This window comes from Palaemon carinicauda, chromosome 2, assembly GCF_036898095.1.
Source record: "Palaemon carinicauda isolate YSFRI2023 chromosome 2, ASM3689809v2, whole genome shotgun sequence".
NCBI lineage: Eukaryota > Metazoa > Arthropoda > Malacostraca > Decapoda > Palaemonidae > Palaemon > Palaemon carinicauda.
In genome coordinates this window covers 186,534,369-186,558,368 of record NC_090726.1, presented here as the reverse complement: position 1 = coordinate 186,558,368, position 24,000 = coordinate 186,534,369, and the positions used below count along the sequence as shown (strand labels likewise).

General features: G+C 41.5%; 1 protein-coding gene across 3 annotated transcripts in view; it reads left to right on the top strand.

Moving 5' to 3' along the window:
• Positions 1–24,000, top strand: part of LOC137622456 (N-acetylglucosamine-1-phosphotransferase subunit gamma-like) — a 94,809-nt gene that overhangs the window by 55,720 nt on the left and 15,089 nt on the right. For all 3 annotated transcript variants that reach the window (XM_068353069.1, XM_068353076.1, XM_068353062.1), the window contains exons 6-7: positions 20–155; positions 23,872–23,961. In XM_068353069.1, the coding sequence (XP_068209170.1) occupies positions 20–155; positions 23,872–23,961 (226 nt within the window). The remainder of the gene's footprint in view (positions 1–19; positions 156–23,871; positions 23,962–24,000) is intronic.

Here is a 24,000-nt window from a genome sequence, read left to right as displayed (position 1 = left end):
TTTTCAATACTTCCTATAGGTATCTTGCTGAGTTTGAAACTCCAGAAGTATGTGGAGAAAATGCTATGGTTGTTTATCCAAGACTTGACCAATCACTTCAACTACAGTGGAATGAAGCTTTAACAGATAAACGCAACGGTGACCTTACTGAAAAGGTATGTGTAGTCATAAGTTACTAAATAACAAACCCATTCCATATACTGTAGTTCCATTTTATTTGCTATGAAATGTTTCCTTAACAGACTTCAGAAGAAAGAAGAGCACCAGGTAATTTTTTGTTTGTTTATCACGCACTGTGTTGAATAAAATACCCTAAGCTTTACCTAGGATTGTCATTAGTATTCACTTATTTGCACATTACAGTCTACCCTCCTTATCTGCAAATTTGCCTTCCATGGCTTCATTTACATGTTACCAATCAAATAATTACCATTTTTAGAAATATGTGAAAATTCTGTGGCAACAACTGCTTGGAAAAAATTCAAAGTCGTATGATATTAATGCACCTGGTTGTTGAATATTCAGCCAGCTCAGGCATTGGCTACTCATGCGCTCATATTTATAGCCTTGTTGAGTCATCCCATCAGCCTAGCATCAAGATACCTGCACTACCTGCAATGCATCTCAGTGATTCTCTGCATCTTATATTACTAGTGTCAGTGAGAACATTGATCCGGGGGAAGAAATAGAATTTTGCTACCTTACTGCACCATACAGTACACTTCATGGCTTCTAGACTTGCTGTGCTATTTAACTCTCGGTGCAAAGCCAGGAAAATTAGTCAGGTGTTGTGTTTTGTGATGAAAGGAAATATTAATTTGAAGTACTGTATGGAAAAATAAAGCTTTAACTTGTGGAATTTTTAAAAGGAGGAAAGAGTTTCGTGCTGGCAATACTGCTTTTCCTTCCTCTACTAAATTCTGCCCCAATTTTCCGAGAGTAGTAAGTCTTAGCCGTTCTCGCTGATAAGGAAATAATTTGATATAATAGGAAACCCAAAATGTTATGGATATTAATTTTTTTTTTTGCTTGTACTATTTGTAAATACTTCTTAGACTTTGTGATGGAATTCAAAATGTCAGATGTCAGAGAAGAGGTCCCTTGGACTGTACGGTTTGATGATCTCATTGTTTTGGTAGACTTAGCTAGAGAAGTTGAGTTAAAGCTAGAAAATTAGAGACAGACCCTTGAATATAAAGGCCTAAAGGTGAACTACAAGAATGAAGATTGGGTATAGGGTGGGCTTTAATGACATCTAGATGGCTAGATAATTTGAATAATTAGAATCATATATGACAAACGATAGAAACAAGACTCGGAAATTAACCACAAAACAGTTTGCTTGGTAGAAAGAATTGGAGAAAATCATCAGAAGTGTCATGTGCCCAGGGGGTTAGGCTGGAGATTAAGGGAACTTTCTATAAAAGTGTTGTTAGACCAGCCATGGTATATGGAAGTGAGACATGGATGATAAAGAAGACCCACAAACTAAAATTGGAAGGAGGCAGAAATGTGGATGCCAATATGAATTTGGGGAGTCAAAAAGAGGTAGGATCAGAAATAAGTTTATCAAAGAAGGTTCAGCAAAGAATACTGCAGTTGTTTTGGTCATGTTATGAGAAGAGCTGGGAACCATGTTTGTAAAAAAAAATTTCAAGGGATGTTTTCAAATCTACTTTTTCCCCAAAAAGTTTTGAACGTAATCATTTTTCAAAGAAACTATGTATTACTTTATATATCTTGTTAAATTTTAAACCTATTTTCTCAAGGGGTATTGTCAAATCTACCTTTGTCATAGGTTTCAATGCAATCTCTACTCAAGGGATGTTGTCCCCTCTGAGACCAGGTGTCTAAAAAGGCTTATAAGAAACTGATCTATATAGAAATAGGTAAAAGCTGAAGACAAAGAAAAAGTGCTTTTAAATACACTATACCCTTACTTAAAGTAATTGTATTTTAAATGTATGCAAATAATACACTACAGCACTGTAATTTGCTTTAATAGCATGGTACAGTATTTTACAACTTAATGATAGCAATATTTCTCTCTCTCTCTCTCTCTCTCTCTCTCTCTCTCTCTCTCTCTCTCTCTCTCTCTCTCTCTCTCTCTCTCTCTCTCTCTCTCTCTCATATCTTAGTATACCATACATCCTTAACTGGTTCCAAACCTTGGGCTTATACCAAACACATTTTTCCTAGAAGAAGTAAACAAAAGGAATAATCCATTCTTATAAAAAGATGATACTTTTTATGGCATATTGCATATTGATAGAGTTTTATGAAATAATTAAAAATAATTAGAATCAAAGTGCTTTGATAAAGAAGTTAGATGAAATAATTTAAAATGTAACCTCACTTTACCTTCCTAAGACGAGTTGAATGCCAATGAGGATGATAGTGAAGGACGAGAGGAGAAAATTTTATTTTTTGGATGGAGAGTCTCCATCCAATAAAACTTTGGGCAAACTTCACATATGCCGCCCTCATACTTTTCAATTATGTATTTTTTTTTCTTTTTACATTCAAAGTGTTCTCAACTATTTAATCTGTTTCTTTGCTTTTCTCAGTAACTTTCTTAGGGGTTGATTAATTCACTTGAAAGTTAAAAAACTAGAAAACCAATTGAAAAACCATGAGTTATAAGGGGTTTGGTTATGCAGGCTACAGGCTTGCTGATACTTGTGAGTTTGTTTCAAGCATTAAAAAACCATAAAACTGGTAACACAGCCTAATGACTCCTTTGAACATTTACGAGTTTTAGCATGGTAGTTGTATTCCAAAAAATGAATGTATAACAAGACTTTTTTTTTAATCCAAACAAGACTTACAGTACTGTACCATATACCAAATTGAACTTATTTCAAAGTGGACGAATGCTGGAGTACCACTGTACTGTATGTACAGTATATGAATTTAAGTGTACTGTATTAAACTATGTTGTTTAGTATTGAAAATAATTTCCCACAATGTCGCAGTCCAAAAAGAAGGATGTTGTTCAGATGGCGCTCGCGTCGGGGCGTGGGTGGCGTGGCTCTGGTAGGTTGGCTAGGGCCTTTGTATCGGCCCATCCCTTTGACGAAGGAATTAACTAAATGGAAGACAACCTGTGAATAGTGGATTTCACGCGCCTTTGCTTTATACACGACACCCAAAAGGTGCTCGCGCGAGGGTTGTAACCTCAGCATTCCATGCTTTTATCTTTCTCTGGTATAATTGGAAGGTTTTTTCAGAAAAGGTATATTAGAAGGACTCTTTTCACCGGGCGCCACAGGTCTCTCCCCAGAAATAGATTTTTCCTTCGTCAAAATCCCTTTATTACCCCCTGTTTGTGTGTTTGTTTGTGAACAGCTTTCTGGTCACAATTTTAATCCTAGAGTAATGATACTTGCAGGGATTAACTTTTATGTAAAAGGCTGGAATTTATTAGATTTTGGAAGGCCAATGTCAAAGTCCAAGGTCACGGTCAAGCAAAATGTGTAATTCACATAATCAGCCATAAGTTTGGACATCGTTGTCACAGAGACTTCAAACTTGGTTCATATTTGAGTGTATGAAAATCAGCGCCAATTAATAAAAGTGAAGGTCAAGGTCAAGGTCTAGTCCAAGGTCAAGCAAAAGATCAAATTCCTGTAATTAACCACATCGTCAAAATTTTAATCGTAAAGTTAATGAAACTTGCAGGGATTTTAAACCTGTGTAAATAGCTGGAAATGATTCAATTTTGGAAGGTCAAGATAACGGACGAGCAAAACTTCTAAAATCAGTCCAGAAGGTTGAGAATTAAGCTGCCCTCGGCGGAGGTCTGCACTCTTCTGAGTGCCCCTCTAGTTGTACCTTTATTTTAGTAATAAAAAGATATTTTGCCGTATTTTGTGATGATGAAGATAATTACAATAATGATAATGATAATATTGATAACACTAGTATAGTAATAAAAAACAAAACTACGTATCCTATTGACCTAAAAACACACTACTTATAACAATTTATTTCATAACATTTTTATTTGCTAATAAAATCACGCAGTATTTCCTAAAACAGCCCCGTACCTGTAGTAGGCTTATAGGAAAACTGATATATTGTTAAATTTATCCAAAATTATTTGTAATCAACGCATAAAGAGCTCAGACCACCACTGCGGCAGCTAGTCTCTGTGACAGCGATGTCCAAACTTATGGCTGATTAGGTGAATTGGACTTCATAAAACTTCAGACTTCAAGGGTGGTCAACTATTCAGGGGAGAAACATCAGGCTCAAATTTATCTCTGAATCAACTCAGAGCGAAAATCACATATTTTATTCGCAGAGCGGATCCTGACAGTACACCCGCAGGTCACGATCCGAGGAAAGTTGCCTCATCCTTAAATTTCTTTAATTGTATGGATTTTGAACATCTCCGTTCATACACTGGCTGGAAGTCTTCCAGAGTGTTCTTTCGCCACTATGCGAAGCAAGTAGAGGAACTAAAGAGATCTGTGGTAGCAGTGGGTCGCATCGTGAGCCCTACTGTTTAACTCTGCGAGGAACAGTGGTTTTAATTGGGACGATTAATTCCAGGGTGAGTGTGTAGTTACATACTGTACTACAAACTAAATGAGGGCACTGAGTTGTCCATATAGACTGTTCCATTTCCAAAGGTGAACCTAGCATAAGTGCAGACATGTGTGCCGAGCGTTTCTAACGCTAATGTGATTGATTTGTAATACAGACTTTTATGACTTTGATACCTCGGTATCTTAAAAAGTGGCATTTAATGTTTTTCTTTCAGATAAACAAGTTCTGTTTACTATCATACTTATGCTTAATGTTTTGGGTTATCCTCTTCTTATATATATATATATATAATTGTTGTTAACCTGGCTATTTATTGTCTGTCAATAAACTGGGTCTTGAGAACCTTGCGTCTTTCACCTGTGTCAATTTATTGGTATAATTGAGCATTCATTCTATGTACCTTATCTGGGATAATTCTAATAGAATTGTTCCTTTATGCAAGCTATGTTGCATTGGTTTTCCTCCTATGCGGATATAAACCTTTGTCCAATACAAGTATTGTGCGGAGAACTGGTCGATATTTCATATTGACGCAGTGGTTCTTTACAAACTATGCTTTACTTAATATAGGGTGAGACCACTATATTAGCTTGCCTGGTATTCATACATAGGTATATGTACTCTTCGAGACTTTTCCAGAGTCTAGTAGGACTCTTCCCTGTAGGGGGCAGGAAGCTCTAACATGGTTTATAGTTAGGTGAAAAGATGTATAACGGTAACATCTTAGGTCTCTAGGTCTAGTCGACCGGGAAAAATTACCTCCGGGGAGTACGGCACGTTCTGAGAATCCACAGATACAGTAATGCTCTGGTATACTTCCATCAGGACGACATGGCTTGAGCCCAAAAAAGGGATTTTGACGAAGGAAAAATCTATTTCTGGGCGAGAGACCTGTGCCGCCCAGTGAAATGCTCCTTATGCACCATTTCAAAGGAATATAACTGCTAATATTACCAGAGAAAAAATGTATAGGAATGCTAGGTTGAACTAGCTCGCTCACCTAATGGTGTCGGTATAGACTGGGGCGAAATACCAGAGGTCTCGTACCATTTAGACTTCTCCTCTTCGAAATCCCTCAATAGTGAGGTGCAGTTCAACCTCCCCTGCCTCGCAGACCAGTACTACTAACTCAACCCACGCTTGCCCATCACTCCTTACAGCACCCTTAAGTTTGGGGTCTGATCAGGGGGGGAGCAAATAGGGTGGGTTCACTGGGCGGCACAGGTCTCTCGCCCAGAAATAGATTTTTCCTTCGTCAAAATCCCTTTTCTGGGCTCAATCCCTGTGCCGCCCAGTGAAATAGTACCAGAGAAAACGAACCCAAACTTCATTAACTATACGGGAACGAATTAAAATCAACATAACAAACAGTGGTTTAATCAAAAGTTAACGTAGAAGACGGTCGTCTTTAATAACATCAGCATGATAAGGTATAATATCCCAGGAAGGGAAGACAAAAGAACATTAACTTAAAATAAAACCAATTAAGGTCAAACACTGGAACAAATTATATAAACTTGAACACTAAAGAAATACAGTACGTATGGTAAGAATAAATTGAACAGTGATAATAAAATAGCAATGTTACGAACTAGGAACACCCATGGGTGTGATATAACAAACCGAACTCAGGTAGGAACTGTAAGTGAGGCAGGTAAGAGGAAGAAGGTGGAAGATATCGGATTCAGGAATTAGTTAGAAGGAATTTGTCCGGGGGATACCACGCTCCCTGCAGCTACGGTAGCGAGTTGAAGGGCCTCTAATTGTTTAAGATAGTGCCGCTTGAACACTGAGGGGGATTTCCATCTGGTATATTTAGAGAGATCTGTAAAGTTCATATGATGGAAAAAATTTATTGAGGTCGCTACCGCCCGAATGTCGTGGACGTGAGGAAAAGACTCTGGATTGGCCTGTTTAATGAAATACAAGATCTGTTGTCTGATCCCTTTCAAAGTTATAGTCCCTCCCCGCTCCCTGATGAGCAAGGGTCCCGAGGTCTCATAGGAAGTCCTTGATAGAAAGGACTTTAGAGTGGTAACCGGGCATAGGGAAGGATCCTGAAGGAGAGGGATAATTTTCCAGGAGGACCATCTATTCTGAGGGTCTTCATTTTTGGCCAAGAAGACCTTGTCTGGGGAGAGGAGGACCTCTCCTGACGGAAGGAACTCTATGTGGCCTGGATCCCTTGATAAGGCAGCTAATTCCGAAATCCTGGCGCCAGATGCTAAACTCACGAGAAAGAGAGTTTTTCTGAGTAGAGGGATATACTCACATGAATTTCTTTAATTGTATGGATTTTGAACATCTCCATTCATACACTGGCTGGAAGTCTTCCAGAGTGTTCTTTCGCCACTATGCGAAGCAAGTAGAGGAACTAAAGAGATCTGTGGTAGCAGTGGGTCGCATCGTGAGCCCTACTGTTTAACTCTGCGAGGAACAGTGGTTTTAATTGGGACGATTAATTCCAGGGTGAGTGTGTAGTTACATACTGTACTACAAACTAAATGAGGGCACTGAGTTGTCCATATAGACTGTTCCATTTCCAAAGGTGAACCTAGCATAAGTGCAGACATGTGTGCCGAGCGTTTCTAACGCTAATGTGATTGATTTGTAATACAGACTTTTATGACTTTGATACCTCGGTATCTTAAAAAGTGGCATTTAATGTTTTTCTTTCAGATAAACAAGTTCTGTTTACTATCATACTTATGCTTAATGTTTTGGGTTATCCTCTTCTTATATATATATATATATATAATTGTTGTTAACCTGGCTATTTATTGTCTGTCAATAAACTGGGTCTTGAGAACCTTGCGTCTTTCACCTGTGTCAATTTATTGGTATAATTGAGCATTCATTCTATGTACCTTATCTGGGATAATTCTAATAGAATTGTTCCTTTATGCAAGCTATGTTGCATTGGTTTTCCTCCTATGCGGATATAAACCTTTGTCCAATACAAGTATTGTGCGGAGAACTGGTCGATATTTCATATTGACGCAGTGGTTCTTTACAAACTATGCTTTACTTAATATAGGGTGAGACCACTATATTAGCTTGCCTGGTATTCATACATAGGTATATGTACTCTTCGAGACTTTTCCAGAGTCTAGTAGGACTCTTCCCTGTAGGGGGCAGGAAGCTCTAACATGGTTTATAGTTAGGTGAAAAGATGTATAACGGTAACATCTTAGGTCTCTAGGTCTAGTCGACCGGGAAAAATTACCTCCGGGGAGTACGGCACGTTCTGAGAATCCACAGATACAGTAATGCTCTGGTATACTTCCATCAGGACGACATGGCTTGAGCCCAAAAAAGGGATTTTGACGAAGGAAAAATCTATTTCTGGGCGAGAGACCTGTGCCGCCCAGTGAAATGCTCCTTATGCACCATTTCAAAGGAATATAACTGCTAATATTACCAGAGAAAAAATGTATAGGAATGCTAGGTTGAACTAGCTCGCTCACCTAATGGTGTCGGTATAGACTGGGGCGAAATACCAGAGGTCTCGTACCATTTAGACTTCTCCTCTTCGAAATCCCTCAATAGTGAGGTGCAGTTCAACCTCCCCTGCCTCGCAGACCAGTACTACTAACTCAACCCACGCTTGCCCATCACTCCTTACAGCACCCTTAAGTTTGGGGTCTGATCAGGGGGGGAGCAAATAGGGTGGGTTCACTGGGCGGCACAGGTCTCTCGCCCAGAAATAGATTTTTCCTTCGTCAAAATCCCTTTTCTGGGCTCAATCCCTGTGCCGCCCAGTGAAATAGTACCAGAGAAAACGAACCCAAACTTCATTAACTATACGGGAACGAATTAAAATCAACATAACAAACAGTGGTTTAATCAAAAGTTAACGTAGAAGACGGTCGTCTTTAATAACATCAGCATGATAAGGTATAATATCCCAGGAAGGGAAGACAAAAGAACATTAACTTAAAATAAAACCAATTAAGGTCAAACACTGGAACAAATTATATAAACTTGAACACTAAAGAAATACAGTACGTATGGTAAGAATAAATTGAACAGTGATAATAAAATAGCAATGTTACGAACTAGGAACACCCATGGGTGTGATATAACAAACCGAACTCAGGTAGGAACTGTAAGTGAGGCAGGTAAGAGGAAGAAGGTGGAAGATATCGGATTCAGGAATTAGTTAGAAGGAATTTGTCCGGGGGATACCACGCTCCCTGCAGCTACGGTAGCGAGTTGAAGGGCCTCTAATTGTTTAAGATAGTGCCGCTTGAACACTGAGGGGGATTTCCATCCGGTATATTTAGAGAGATCTGTAAAGTTCATATGATGGAAAAAATTTATTGAGGTCGCTACCGCCCGAATGTCGTGGACGTGAGGAAAAGACTCTGGATTGGCCTGTTTAATGAAATACAAGATCTGTTGTCTGATCCCTTTCAAAGTTATAGTCCCTCCCCGCTCCCTGATGAACAAGGGTCCCGAGGTCTCATAGGAAGTCCTTGATAGAAAGGACTTTAGAGTGGTAACCGGGCATAGGGAAGGATCCTGAAGGAGAGGGATAATTTTCCAGGAGGACCATCTATTCTGAGGGTCTTAATTTTTGGCCAAGAAGACCTTGTCTGGGGAGAGGAGGACCTCTCCTGACGGAAGGAACTCTATGTGGCCTGGATCCCTTGATAAGGCAGCTAATTCCGAAATCCTGGCGCCAGATGCTAAACTCACGAGAAAGAGAGTTTTTCTGAGTAGAGGGATATACTCACATGAATTTCTTTAATTGTATGGATTTTGAACATCTCCGTTCATACACTGGCTGGAAGTCTTCCAGAGTGTTCTTTCGCCACTATGCGAAGCAAGTAGAGGAACTAAAGAGATCTGTGGTAGCAGTGGGTCGCATCGTGAGCCCTACTGTTTAACTCTGCGAGGAACAGTGGTTTTAATTGGGACGATTAATTCCAGGGTGAGTGTGTAGTTACATACTGTACTACAAACTAAATGAGGGCACTGAGTTGTCCATATAGACTGTTCCATTTCCAAAGGTGAACCTAGCATAAGTGCAGACATGTGTGCCGAGCGTTTCTAACGCTAATGTGATTGATTTGTAATACAGACTTTTATGACTTTGATACCTCGGTATCTTAAAAAGTGGCATTTAATGTTTTTCTTTCAGATAAACAAGTTCTGTTTACTATCATACTTATGCTTAATGTTTTGGGTTATCCTCTTCTTATATATATATATATATATAATTGTTGTTAACCTGGCTATTTATTGTCTGTCAATAAACTGGGTCTTGAGAACCTTGCGTCTTTCACCTGTGTCAATTTATTGGTATAATTGAGCATTCATTCTATGTACCTTATCTGGGATAATTCTAATAGAATTGTTCCTTTATGCAAGCTATGTTGCATTGGTTTTCCTCCTATGCGGATATAAACCTTTGTCCAATACAAGTATTGTGCGGAGAACTGGTCGATATTTCATATTGACGCAGTGGTTCTTTACAAACTATGCTTTACTTAATATAGGGTGAGACCACTATATTAGCTTGCCTGGTATTCATACATAGGTATATGTACTCTTCGAGACTTTTCCAGAGTCTAGTAGGACTCTTCCCTGTAGGGGGCAGGAAGCTCTAACATGGTTTATAGTTAGGTGAAAAGATGTATAACGGTAACATCTTAGGTCTCTAGGTCTAGTCGACCGGGAAAAATTACCTCCGGGGAGTACGGCACGTTCTGAGAATCCACAGATACAGTAATGCTCTGGTATACTTCCATCAGGACGACATGGCTTGAGCCCAAAAAAGGGATTTTGACGAAGGAAAAATCTATTTCTGGGCGAGAGACCTGTGCCGCCCAGTGAAATGCTCCTTATGCACCATTTCAAAGGAATATAACTGCTAATATTACCAGAGAAAAAATGTATAGGAATGCTAGGTTGAACTAGCTCGCTCACCTAATGGTGTCGGTATAGACTGGGGCGAAATACCAGAGGTCTCGTACCATTTAGACTTCTCCTCTTCGAAATCCCTCAATAGTGAGGTGCAGTTCAACCTCCCCTGCCTCGCAGACCAGTACTACTAACTCAACCCACGCTTGCCCATCACTCCTTACAGCACCCTTAAGTTTGGGGTCTGATCAGGGGGGGAGCAAATAGGGTGGGTTCACTGGGCGGCACAGGTCTCTCGCCCAGAAATAGATTTTTCCTTCGTCAAAATCCCTTTTCTGGGCTCAATCCCTGTGCCGCCCAGTGAAATAGTACCAGAGAAAACGAACCCAAACTTCATTAACTATACGGGAACGAATTAAAATCAACATAACAAACAGTGGTTTAATCAAAAGTTAACGTAGAAGACGGTCGTCTTTAATAACATCAGCATGATAAGGTATAATATCCCAGGAAGGGAAGACAAAAGAACATTAACTTAAAATAAAACCAATTAAGGTCAAACACTGGAACAAATTATATAAACTTGAACACTAAAGAAATACAGTACGTATGGTAAGAATAAATTGAACAGTGATAATAAAATAGCAATGTTACGAACTAGGAACACCCATGGGTGTGATATAACAAACCGAACTCAGGTAGGAACTGTAAGTGAGGCAGGTAAGAGGAAGAAGGTGGAAGATATCGGATTCAGGAATTAGTTAGAAGGAATTTGTCCGGGGGATACCACGCTCCCTGCAGCTACGGTAGCGAGTTGAAGGGCCTCTAATTGTTTAAGATAGTGCCGCTTGAACACTGAGGGGGATTTCCATCCGGTATATTTAGAGAGATCTGTAAAGTTCATATGATGGAAAAAATTTATTGAGGTCGCTACCGCCCGAATGTCGTGGACGTGAGGAAAAGACTCTGGATTGGCCTGTTTAATGAAATACAAGATCTGTTGTCTGATCCCTTTCAAAGTTATAGTCCCTCCCCGCTCCCTGATGAACAAGGGTCCCGAGGTCTCATAGGAAGTCCTTGATAGAAAGGACTTTAGAGTGGTAACCGGGCATAGGGAAGGATCCTGAAGGAGAGGGATAATTTTCCAGGAGGACCATCTATTCTGAGGGTCTTCATTTTTGGCCAAGAAGACCTTGTCTGGGGAGAGGAGGACCTCTCCTGACGGAAGGAACTCTATGTGGCCTGGATCCCTTGATAAGGCAGCTAATTCCGAAATCCTGGCGCCAGATGCTAAACTCACGAGAAAGAGAGTTTTTCTGAGTAGAGGGATATACTCACATGAATCGTTGACGGTTTCTGACGCTAGTTTAAGAACATCATTGAGAAACCAGGAAATCGAGCTAGGACGAGAAGATGGTCTCAGTCTGGCACAGGCTCTTGGGATCGAAGCTAGCAATGAATCTGTTAGATCTATATTGAAGCCGATTAGAAAAATCTTCTTCAAGGCAGACTTGATGGTAGTAATAGTGTTAGCTGGTAAGCCCGACTCAAACAAGGTTCTAAAAAAGGTTACCGTTAGGTTTAGTGTCATAAAGTCAGTACTAGAATCCTTCAAAAACTTTGCTAGTTTTTTGACCGCTGAGTCATATTGACGAAGAGTGGAGTCTCTCTTGTCAGATTCTAAAAATAAAGTATTCTGGGGGTCTATGTTAGCCCCTTTGTGTGCCGCAAACTTCATGAAGTCCATAAAGTTAGGGTGGTCTGAATGTTTGAGGAAGCGAACACAGTGCACGTTTGTACTATCTGGGTCAAAGTCGGGTTGGGAATCTGGTGAGGGTGGAGATTCAGCTCCAGTAAAAGAGGAAACCAATTGCTCTTGGGCCAATTGGGGGCCACCAGGGCTACTTGACCTTTGAAGGTTCGAAGTTTGTCCAGCACTTTCATCAGTAGGTTCACCGGTGGGAAAAGATCCGTGGCGTAAGCCCGAGGGTCCAGGTTGGGGGCCACATAACATTTCAGCTTGTGGTTGGATTCCGTCGCGAAGAGGTCTACCTGGAGATCCGGCACTTGGGAGAGGATCCATTGAAAGGATTTGCGATCTAGTGACCATTCTGACTCCAACGGTACCGTCCTGGAGAGTGCGTCTGCTACAACGTTCCGAACTCCAGCCAGATGGACGGCGGATAGGTGCCATTGGTTTGAGGCCGCCAGGGAGAAGATTGCCACCATCACGTGATTGATGGGACCTGACTTGGAGCCCCCTCTGTTTAGACAACGGACTATGACTTCGTTGTCGAGGACTATCCTCAGATGTTGTTTCTTGGCCGGGGAAAGACGTTTCAAGGTTAGTAAGACAGCCATGGCCTCCAGGACGTTTATGTTGAAATTGCTGGAACATTGTGGACCAAAGGCCCTGAACCTTCCTGTGTTGGGAGTAGCCTCCCCAACCTGATAGGGAGGCATCCGTGTGGATGACTATCCTTGGAGGGGGGTACTGCAACGGAACCGACTTTGATAGGCTCTTGGCGGTTGTCCACGGGAGAAGCCTCTTCCGAAGAATGGGAGGAAGGCGTGTCTTCTTGTCCCGACGTTTGTTGTTCGCTCTGGAGCGCCAAACTCGGTTGATGTCTTTCAGTTTCCGCTTTCAGAAGGAGGTCTGTCACTGAAGCGAATTGTAGGGACCCTAGAATCTTCTGGTTCCTTCTGGAAGTTATCTTTTCCCCGAGAAAGTGTTTGGTATTTTTCGCAATCTCTATCCTCTTGGACCTGGGGAGACATAGAGTGTGAGAACGTAGGTCCCACTGTAATCCCAGCCACTGAAATTTGGTCTCTGGTGTCAGACGAGACTTTCCGAAGTTTATTTGGAATCCCAGAAACTGAAGATATTGGATCACCTTGTTTGTTGCCTTGAGACAATCCTCGACGTTGTCTGACCAGATTAGCCAATCGTCCAGGTATGCGACGACTTGGATTCCGTGGGATCGGAGTTCCTGAATGACCGATTCCGTCAGTTTCGTGAAGATTCTGGGCGCGATGTTGAGCCCAAAAGGCAACACTTTGAACGTGTAAGCCTTGTCGTCCAGTCTGAATCCTAGGAATGGGCGAAAGTGTCTCGCTATTGGAACGTGATAGTAAGCATCGGTTAAGATCGATGGAGGTGGTGACGGGCCCCACGGGGAAGCAAGGTTCGCACCTGCGAGACGGTAAGCATGTGAAAACCTGTCGCATTGAATGGACAAGTTTAGTCGAGGACAGATCGAGGATGACCCCTTCGGCTGTCGGAGTCTTTCTTCGGAACGCTGAATAAGCGACCTTGAAACTTCAGATATTTCGTTTCCCTTGATCGCGTTCTTGCGAAGAAGATCTTGGGTAAACAGAAGTAGGTCCGGTGTCGAGGGTTGATGGAATTTGTTCGGTGGAGGAGGCCCTTCTATCCAACTCCACCCCAGGCCCTTGGAGATTATGCTTGAAGGCCCAAGGACTGAACCTCCAGCGACTCCGGAACACAAAGTCTCCCTCCTACCTGAAGACCGTCAGTAGGTTGGAGGTTTTACCGCCTCGGCCACCACGTGACCCTTTTCCACGGGAGAAATATCTCCCTTTGCTTCTGTTCTGAAAAGAACCCCTCGAACCGGGGCCCCTGCCTCGTTGGTATCCTTGGGAGGAAAACCGGGACTCATAGACCGGGTTTATAAACAGGAGAGGTAAACGAGTTCGAGGCCCACTTGGCTTTCAGGGACGAGGACATACTTCACTTGGGGCTGAGACTTGGAGGTAGAGGGTTGGATGCCCTGAGAGGACCGGGGCCGACTGGACTACTTGAAGAGGTTGGCGGAATTGAGTAGAGCTATAAGGGCGTAGCCTCTTTCTGCCCCGGGAGTGAATGCTCGATTGTTCGAACTTCCGTTTGGGAGTGAGACCCCAACGGGACTTTGAGGCTCTGGTTCACTCTGGCAGCTTCGCTCAATACCGAGTTGACCATGTCCTCCGGGAATAGGTCCGGACCCCAAGCAGAGGCTTTAATGAGCTTATTTGGCTCATGGCGGATAGTAGCTTCAGATAAGACATGCCTACGGCAACGTCTTTTGGCCACCAAGAAGTCGTAGCAATCTGCTAACAAAGATTGCAGGGTGGCTTTAGTCATAACTTTAAAGGAGTGTTCCTCGTCATAGGTAAGAGAAAACATCTCTGCCATAGTCGAGACGTTGAGGCTCCGGCTAAACCTAGACCGAGACTCGAACTCGAGTCGGATTAAGGTTTCAGGTAGTCTTGGGAGGCGTTCACTGAATTGCGTCGATGCACAGTCAGCGGATAGCTTACCAGAAGTGAATGTCGATTGAATGTTAAGCCAACATTCATTATCTGATGGGAACAGCAGAGATGTAGGATCTGTCTCCCGGAGTTGTGGCAAAGGTTTATCTTCGGTCACTGCCTGAAGGGCTAATTCAACCATTTTGGTGACGCAAGGAGTGGGGGTCTGTTCGTCCACAAGAAACATGGTGTAAGTACTCTTGTGGGGGGTCAGCATGGTGTTTGTACAACCCCATTCATTTAAGGTTCTAACCCAAACAGACTGAGCCTGTTCCTTCGGAAAGATAACGGTCTCTTTAGGGACCTTATCTAGCCGGACAAGAGCCTCTTCCGTAAGCCGGGCGAAGCCGGGGAAAGGAAATTGAAGGCCGGGAGGGAAGAACTCAAAATCTTCAATGGGCCGGGTCCCAAAACCCTCGATGGTCAACATTCCGTCCGTGAAAGGACAGTGGAGCGCCATTTTCCACGGGTTGTTCTTCGTGAAGGGTGGAAGTTTTGAGGCGTCCGGGATGAGGAACTGCTGTTGTTGAGGCAGTCCACCTTCCAGGGTATCTAGTCTTCTGGTGACGGCAGAAAGTATAGAACTAATCTGCTCTGTAACGACCCTCGTCATCATATTGGTGAGGGCCACCGGGTCGAAGTTGGTCGTGGTAATTAAGGGGGATGACTGCACTCCCGGGTCCTGAGACATAGGGGCAGTGCTAGTCGAGCCACTAGGAACTCCGGGGAGGGGAGCCTTCTTGGGCTTCGATGATCCAGGTAGTGTAGGATTCTTACGAGTCCTCACTAAAGGTCTCTTCTGAGATTTGACCTTGGGAGGAACCGAGAGTGATCTCGGGGAGGATTCGCGGTTCCCTTCAAAACCTAGAAAGGAAGAATTATTAGAAGTTGAAGAAAAAGAGGGGCTAAGAAGAGAGGTCTTAGCGCCAGACCCACCTGCCTCACTTACCACCTTACGTGTTTCTGGTTCGTCTAAAACCATGGGCTCTATGTCTAAGTTCAGAGCCGTAACATTGTCTTCAATGGGGTCCGGGTCGTCAGCGATGTCTGTATCCTGGACGAGATTGAGTTCTACGGTTTCCGCAATGTCGGCAATTATAGGAGCCGCCACTTGCCTAGGCACTGCTGCCGAAAATTTTGCGTTCGGGTAGATAAGACTACAATAATCTTCTGAGAGGACGTAGGGCTTCCTGGCCTTTACTTTACGGGCGAAGCCGCCTACCCACAATTTCAAAGTGGCTCTTGCTGAAGTTTTAACCGCCTGGGAACTCTGAAAGGACGGGGATAAGGTTAGCAAACCCGAGGGACAAAATGATGAATGAACCCGAAGATTCATAACAGAAGTCAATGAGTATGTATCATATTGATGCCGCCCAGTGAAGGGATTGTAAATACAAAAATGACTAAAGAGGCTCACCGAATCTGAAGCGAGGGTGGAGATAAGGTCATAACAGATAAGGCAGTTGTCAGGGTGCCATACAACAATATCGTCCATCTGGATCCCACAGTCCGCGTGGGACCGACAGACAGCATGTCCGCAAGGCTGGTGAAGGACGGCCGCGCAGGCTGTCATCCGGCAACGGACCACCTGTAAAAGGAATAGTCCATGAGCATCTACTAGTTTCTCTATAAGGGGTCCCGGAGGGTCCGGGACCTGCCAGTTAATAAAATAAATGTATAGCCTTAGACTAAACATGCAGAGAACTGAGACTATTCCAAGAGCAATCCGGCAGAGCCGGGTATGAAAAAGGATGCCAAAAACAGTGATGAATATATAATCATAACTAGTTCCGGGGCCCCCGGGGCCGGGGAACAGGGTTGGTAAGTAAACTTAAAGTAAACTTAAAGTAACTTAAAGTAAACTTAAAGTAACTAAGATACATCCTTAAAATACATAAATAGAGAACGCCAATTATGATCTGAAACTAATGTCTGTAATGAATAGGGCTCCCGGAGGGAGGATATTAATCAAAACTGTGTCAGTGTCAACCGATCTTGTAGTTAAGAGCCCGGCGGCTCCGATGTCTGATGACGGGAGGGTACAACGAGAGAGCGCGGGGGGAGCCAATGGAACCCCCCTACCCTACCGGAGGTACCGGGACAAAGGTAATGATTCATGTAGAATATAATATAATGATATGGGATATTGATAAGTCCTATACGGACGATAATAGCAGGAGGTACCGTAGGTGGGGACACTCCTAATATAAGTGCTCATTCTAACAACCGTAGCTAAAAGCAAGGTTACACCAAGGTGCAGTTAAACCGACTAATCACGTGTGATAGTCCCCGGTGGTCCCGGCCTTCCCCCTCCCCGACCGATGGCCAATCGGGGCGACGGGAGGGGGGGAGACGAAATCGCCCGGTATGAATGAATGAGACTAAGTCATACCCCGTTGGTACACTCAGTCCTCAACATGTCGGAACGCTGAGGGAAGACTGAGGAACAAGCACACCCGACCCGCATGTCACAACCAACAACCATCGAGTGAGAGGAAGGGTGTACACTGAAGGGGGGGGGATGGAATAGCCTCCCCAACCTGTGGGGGGGGGGGTAATGGTACCGGGGAATCGCCAGTGCGTAGTGGTAGACAGGGCTTCCAACTGGAGATCCCCTCAACATGACATGAAAATCCCAAAAAATATGATCATAACGGAGTAAAGCAATAAATATAATATCAATGCACAAATACATAAAAATAATTAATGAATTAAAAGCAAAATCACGTAAGTAAGGTTAGGCATGCAGAAAAAATATGGCGAGAGAGGGACTCGGGCGAGTGGTAAGGGAGGAGCATGACGCCATCAGGAGATGGAAAGCAGGGGTACCAACCTAGTTACTGAAGCGGTAGCTCGAACAGTAAAAACAACAAAATACGCGAGAGTCCCACTCGAACCAAATGTAAAACTAGGTGGAGCGTAATAAAACAAAAAGTTTTACTAATAATAAGTGAGATGGTCGATATTAACGCTCCTAGAACTAGCGAAACAATCTCAATGGTGACGCTACCCACCAACATGCACGAATGCAGGCATACCAACATAACCTACTCCTGATGAAACGCTAACACCGATATCATAGGATAACATAAAATAAATGCTATATGAAAGCATAAAGTCGGTGTACTATATGAATATAAGGAAAAAAACTCTTAAAGGTTCGAACGAATATTAATGACGGACGAACTAACGAGACAAAGGGCAGAGGCGAAAGTAAGAACGGGGACGCCGCTCATATATAAACACTTCTCAACAATAAAAACAAAGTTTACACCGCCCAATCTCGCTAAAACTCATGGACAAAGTACCCAACTTCGATGGGGTATCTTGGGAATCGGCCATCGAGAGAAAGTTGATGATAAATCCAATGGAAAACACGAGAAAAAATACGTTGGACTTATATGAATCAGGTGCTTGAAAGGAGTGATGGGCAAGCGTGGGTTGAGTTAGTAGTACTGGTCTGCGAGGCAGGGGAGGTTGAACTGCACCTCACTATTGAGGGATTTCGAAGAGGAGAAGTCTAAATGGTACGAGACCTCTGGTATTTCGCCCCAGTCTATACCGACACCATTAGGTGAGCGAGCTAGTTCAACCTAGCATTCCTATACATTTTTTCTCTGGTAATATTAGCAGTTATATTCCTTTGAAATGGTGCATAAGGAGCATTTCACTGGGCGGCACAGGGATTGAGCCCAGAAAACGGATTTTGAGCGAAGCGAAAAATCTATTTTTGGGTGAGATGGCCATGTCGTCCTGATGGACCCGCCCTTGCCTTTCTAAGAAAGGGCTGTAGGACCCCTCCCTACATACAGTATCTGTAGCACCTCGTGTACGCTACAAGGAATACAGATGGCGCCAGGCACGCTTACAAAACGGGAGATAGGGAGTCTTGGGAGCGGCTCCCCCTTTTTCTTTCCCGAATTCGTTTCTTGCCAATTGCCCCCTGCGATACGAAATCTCTGTTCGGGGTGCAGATTGCCATGTGGCGTGTCAAGAATACGTCCTCTGAAATGTCGCGATATCCCTTTCACAAGGGATATTCGCTCCAGGAGTTAGAATTCTGGTACCTTAAGGTAAATTCTCTGGGAATATCGCCGTAGTTGTAATATACCCTAGGAAGCTACCCTATAGGAACTTCCATCAGGACGACATGGCCATCTCACCCAAAAATAGATTTTTCGCTTCGCTCAAAATCCGTTTTTTGGCCTGGCACTGTCATTCCGACCACTTAAGCATCAAGCAAACTGTGCCCTTTGCCAGAGTGTTCAGGGCATACTTGAACAATATCAGGATAATCTTTCTGGGTTAGCTGGGGGGGGGGGGGCATGCTTTAAGTGGATCTTTAAACCTCCATCCTAATTCAGAAAATGCAGCAAGAGTTTTGAATTTGATATTAATTGGAAGATCATACTGCTATGTCAAAAAATATTTGACTCAGGACAGAAAGCCCATCTATCACATGATCGCCAATGGTTTGGCACTAGAAGAAGACACCTCTGCCAACTTTCCCCCTTCCACTGAACTCATAAGACTTGTCTCAGATGGTAAAGCTCCCACCGGAGCTTTTCCTTGAGGCCAAAAACCTGAAAGTCCAGTTATCACCGCATTCATAGTCCTAGGCTACTCTAGCCTAACATTTAATATTGTGTCAACAATAAGGCTAGACCAAAACTCCCCTATAATTCATGATTGTTATTGTATTTAGACACTCCCAAGTTAATCATGGAAACTGGAGTGAAAAGGCCTCATGCACCTGCAACTGAGTAGAATAAACATTTGTGTTTGGCTAGTGTGGACAATTACTAGGCTATGTAAGGGAAATATTTTACAGCAACAAATTCAAAAAACTTTTATTAACCCTTTTACCCCCAGGCTATTTGGAAATTTCCAACCCTTAACCCCCAAGGGGTTATTTTTTTCCCAGCACATTTTGCAGTATATTTATTTCAAATTGCTCTAACAGCCTTAATTTTTGTCATAGAGAGGTCAGGTTGGTCTCATTCTCTTGGAAAATGCCTGAATTTTCTAAAAAAAAATATAAAAAATATGAAAAAAAAATTTTTATAGCATTTTTTTGCAAGGACGTACTGGTACGTCCATGGGGGTAAAGGGATGGCTTTTGTGAAACGTACCAGTACGTCCTTTGGGGGTAAAAGGGTTAACAATGAAAAGGGAATAAGATTATAAAACTTGAATATGTGGTGATAAGATACAAAATCTAAAGAACCTCCAGGCTGTCAAGAAGCCATAGAGTGAAGGCTACTTACACAGAACGAGTCATTAGCAAATCTAATCAAAACACAGTATGGAAGGCAACTTTTAGCGTTGATATCTCATTAAGTTAACACTATTACATAAGATAGTGAATAACTAATCATAAATTGATTCCTGTTAGTTAACTTGAAGGTGTAACTCACAACCTCTGCTTGGAATTTTGGAAATTCAGATTATTGCGCTTTTGGCGAGGAGGACATCTGTAAATTGTGTTATTGTTAATATGTCCATTTTATAAATTTATGCAAGCACGTCTGGTCCCGTACATAAGCAGTATCTGAGCTTAGTACCTATTTATTTACTTTTTATTAAAAAATTTCTGGGAAAGCTATTTATATTAGTATCCCATATACAATAATTTGACCATTTTCTATAGCTCCCCAAAGAATAGATTATCAGTTTTTAGCACATCTCCCTTAACGTATGTTTGTCGTACAGTATTTTATTGTTTGCTCTTATATATATATTGAAAGATACATAAAATATCAGAGACAATAACTAAATGTTTGCCCAGAAAAATACACCAATGAGAAAATATTATGCTAGCCATGTCTTGCTGATGCATGTACATTTGGTAGATGTAGCATACAGTGAACCCTCGCTACTTCGCGGTTCGACCATCGCGGATTCACCACTTCGCGGATTTTTTTCATAACCCATGTATATACATATATCGCGGATTTTCCGGAAATATCGAAAATACCGCGATGTGACCGATGGTGCGAGATTGGAGAAAGTAAGGAAAATTGAATCATGATCGATTTTCAATATAAATGAAACTTTGAGGAGCAACAAAGATATCATTTGTTAGAGAGATAGAGAGAGGTAAGGAATGGGAGGTAGTGAAAAGTAGCCCACAGAGAGAGAGAGAGGTAGAGGGAGAGAGAGAGAGAGAGAGAGAGAGAGAGAGAGAGAGAGAGAGAGAGAGAGAGAGAGAGAGAGAGAGAGATAGGTAGAGAGAGAGAGAGAGAGGTAGAGAGAGAGAGAGAGAGAGAGAGAGAGAGAGAGAGAGAGAGAGAGAGATAGAGGGGGGTTTAAATGTAATAAACAAAAAAATTTGATAGGTTATAACACATTGGTGCTTATGTAATACCAACTGTATACTGTAGACGGTTTGAATAAGTTAAAAAATGGTATAAACGATACTTTGTTAGTGTATTCGTACACACTCAAGAGCGGCAGCTAGATGACAGCTGATCTAATCACAGCCAAAAGTAAAACAAAAAGAAGTCAACAATACTCGATTTTTAAAACACACCCGAAATTTAAAAACAAAAGTACACGCTTTCTTAATGTGCAATTAACTATTTAAAGAGTGGCAATTTTCTAGAATAAAATGATATTTCCCAAAAAATAGTGGTTTGCTGATGAAATCGGATGCCGTATTTTTAGCTATGATTGAAATGGATGTAGACTCGGCCTAATTTTTTCGTTTCGTATTTAATTGACACTAAGAAAACTAATTTTAGTTTCTTCATCTAAATGTAAGTATTGTATAACACGAAGAGAGAGAGAGAGAGAGAGAGAGAGAGAGAGAGAGAGAGAGAGAGAGAGAGAGAGAGAGAGAGAGAGAGATTGAGAGAGAATGAATCAGCTGTTGTAATCAAATGACGTGTTTTTGTTTCGTGAGAATTTCATCGCCACGACTATAACAACAACATACTGTACTAAACTTTACAGTATTATACAGACTACTGTAATATGATAAAGTAAAATATTTGTAATCTATTTTATATGAAATGGGGCTATTTTTTTTTGTTTAAAATTTACATTTACGTATGTAAAACAATCTCTCTCTCTCTCTCTCTCTCTCTCTCTCTCTCTCTCTCTCTCTCTCTCTCTCTCTCTCTCTCTCTCTCTCGTAGATTGTTTTCCTGCTTTGCTACGTATGTATGATTTTATATAGATACGGTAAATAATATTTGTAATAACATATTTTATAAAAGCTTTTACTGTAATATCATTATTTATCACTTTCATCATGCGCGTTAAATTCCTTAGTTTGTTTACTGAGCGTACTTTATGACGCCGTCGTTTCAGGCGGCGTCATAAAGAAAAACATTTCATTTGGAAGTCCTAAGAAAAATTAAGTAAAACATTAGTAATAACCAAATCAACATACTGTACTGAATAATCAATATAATCGATGCAAAAGCTAACCTATACACAGATGTGTAAATGCATTTGTTTCTTCATTATGATCAGAGATAAACGTAAACAAAACATTGGTTGCCATTTTTTATCGTGCTATTTGGCTTGTTTAGGAAACGCATGATATAAAATCGCCTTTAATATTTGTGCCTGTTTTAGTTTAGGGTACTGTAGTACATGCATTAAGTGTTCTGTACATTAAAGGGTAGTTTGTTAACAGTACTACGTACAAGGAAGGTTTTAAAAGTCTGAATATACATGTTAAATAAATAGGTAAATATGGTGTCACTACTTCGCGGATTTTCACCTATTGCGGCCGGGTCTGGAACCTATCTACCGCGATAAACGAGGGTTCACTGTATATACTGTATATTTTTTAATTTTAGGGAAGATTATCACCACTGCCCTGATATATGATGATTATGATCCCCAGTGGTGAGGCAAATTACCACTTAAGGCCCATGATTATACAGTACATACTAAAGTATTAAATCAATCTATACAAAAAGGGATTTTGACGAAGGAAAAATCTATTTCTGGGGAGAGACCTGTGACGCCCGGTGAAAAGGGTCCTTCTTTACACTTTTCTAATATAAATCTTCCAAATATACTAGAGAAAGATAAAAGCATGGAATGCAGAGGTTACAACCCTCGCGCGATCACCTTGTGGGTGTCGTGTATTTAACAAGGGCGTGTGAAAACCACTATTCACAGGCTGTCTTCCATTTAGATAATCCCTTCATCAAAGGGGAGAGCCGTGACAGGCCCTAGAGAATACAGTTGGACTACCCCACCGACACCTACTACTCACGCTCTCCAGGTACTTTTTTGTATTGACCAATATTTGTCATTTAAACATGAAAAGATAGGGAATTTCATTTTCTGCAATCAGTACTTTCACTATTGGAAAAAATAAAAATTTAAAAATAGTCACCTTAAAGATATACTTCTATACATATACTTAGGAAAAGACAAAAGTGCTAAGAAAATTTCCAATGTACAACTTGTAGTATTAAGATTCTCTTTCAAATGATTTTCAAACAAAAAATTAGGTAAAGAATAAAAAAGTAATAGGAATTTGAAAACCCCCCAAAATAACATTGTTTTTATGAGGCTGAATTGTGCCCCCTAACATTTAACGAAAATTTCTCACTTAATGGGAGCTGAACCATGGATGTCTTACAGCGCAAGTAGCATTGTATCTAGTAATAGTGATGGCTCTCATTGATGATGTGTCATCGATAACCAGAGGATTTTAAAATTGTAGGTGCTGTGCTCAGTTCAGTAGGGCCTGAATTTTAGGGTTTCCCCTATACATACTGAGTCCATGCTTTGAATGTTGAAACACTGTCCTTAGAGTAGGGAAGACAATATTTCTTTGGTATTTTATGTCATATTTGATTCCCTGTTCTAGCCTTTTACTGGAAATTCCTTGGAAACCACACAACACATTGACCCTAAAAATCGTACTTAGGAGAAGTAAAATATTTGATGGTGGATTAGTGATGGATTTGAGTTGTAATTTTTAGAAAAATTAAATGACTAAGTGCAGGTATGCTTTAGAATTACATTAAGTGGACTAACTGCTTTTTTATGAAAATCTTATCCTAGTTTATATTTTCCCAAATTTTGTTAGATTAATTGGGGGGTGGTAACCAAGTTGACACATTAATCTAATGATCCAGTGTTTATTTTTTATTAATTTTCTTTCAGGGATACGTTAAGGAACTAGAACATATATTCACTTTGGCAGGGTTACAGTTACCATTCAGTGTCAAGACATCTCTAATGGAAAAGGCTAAAGTAAGTACTTTCTTTAAATTGTTTCTCTATTCTTTATTT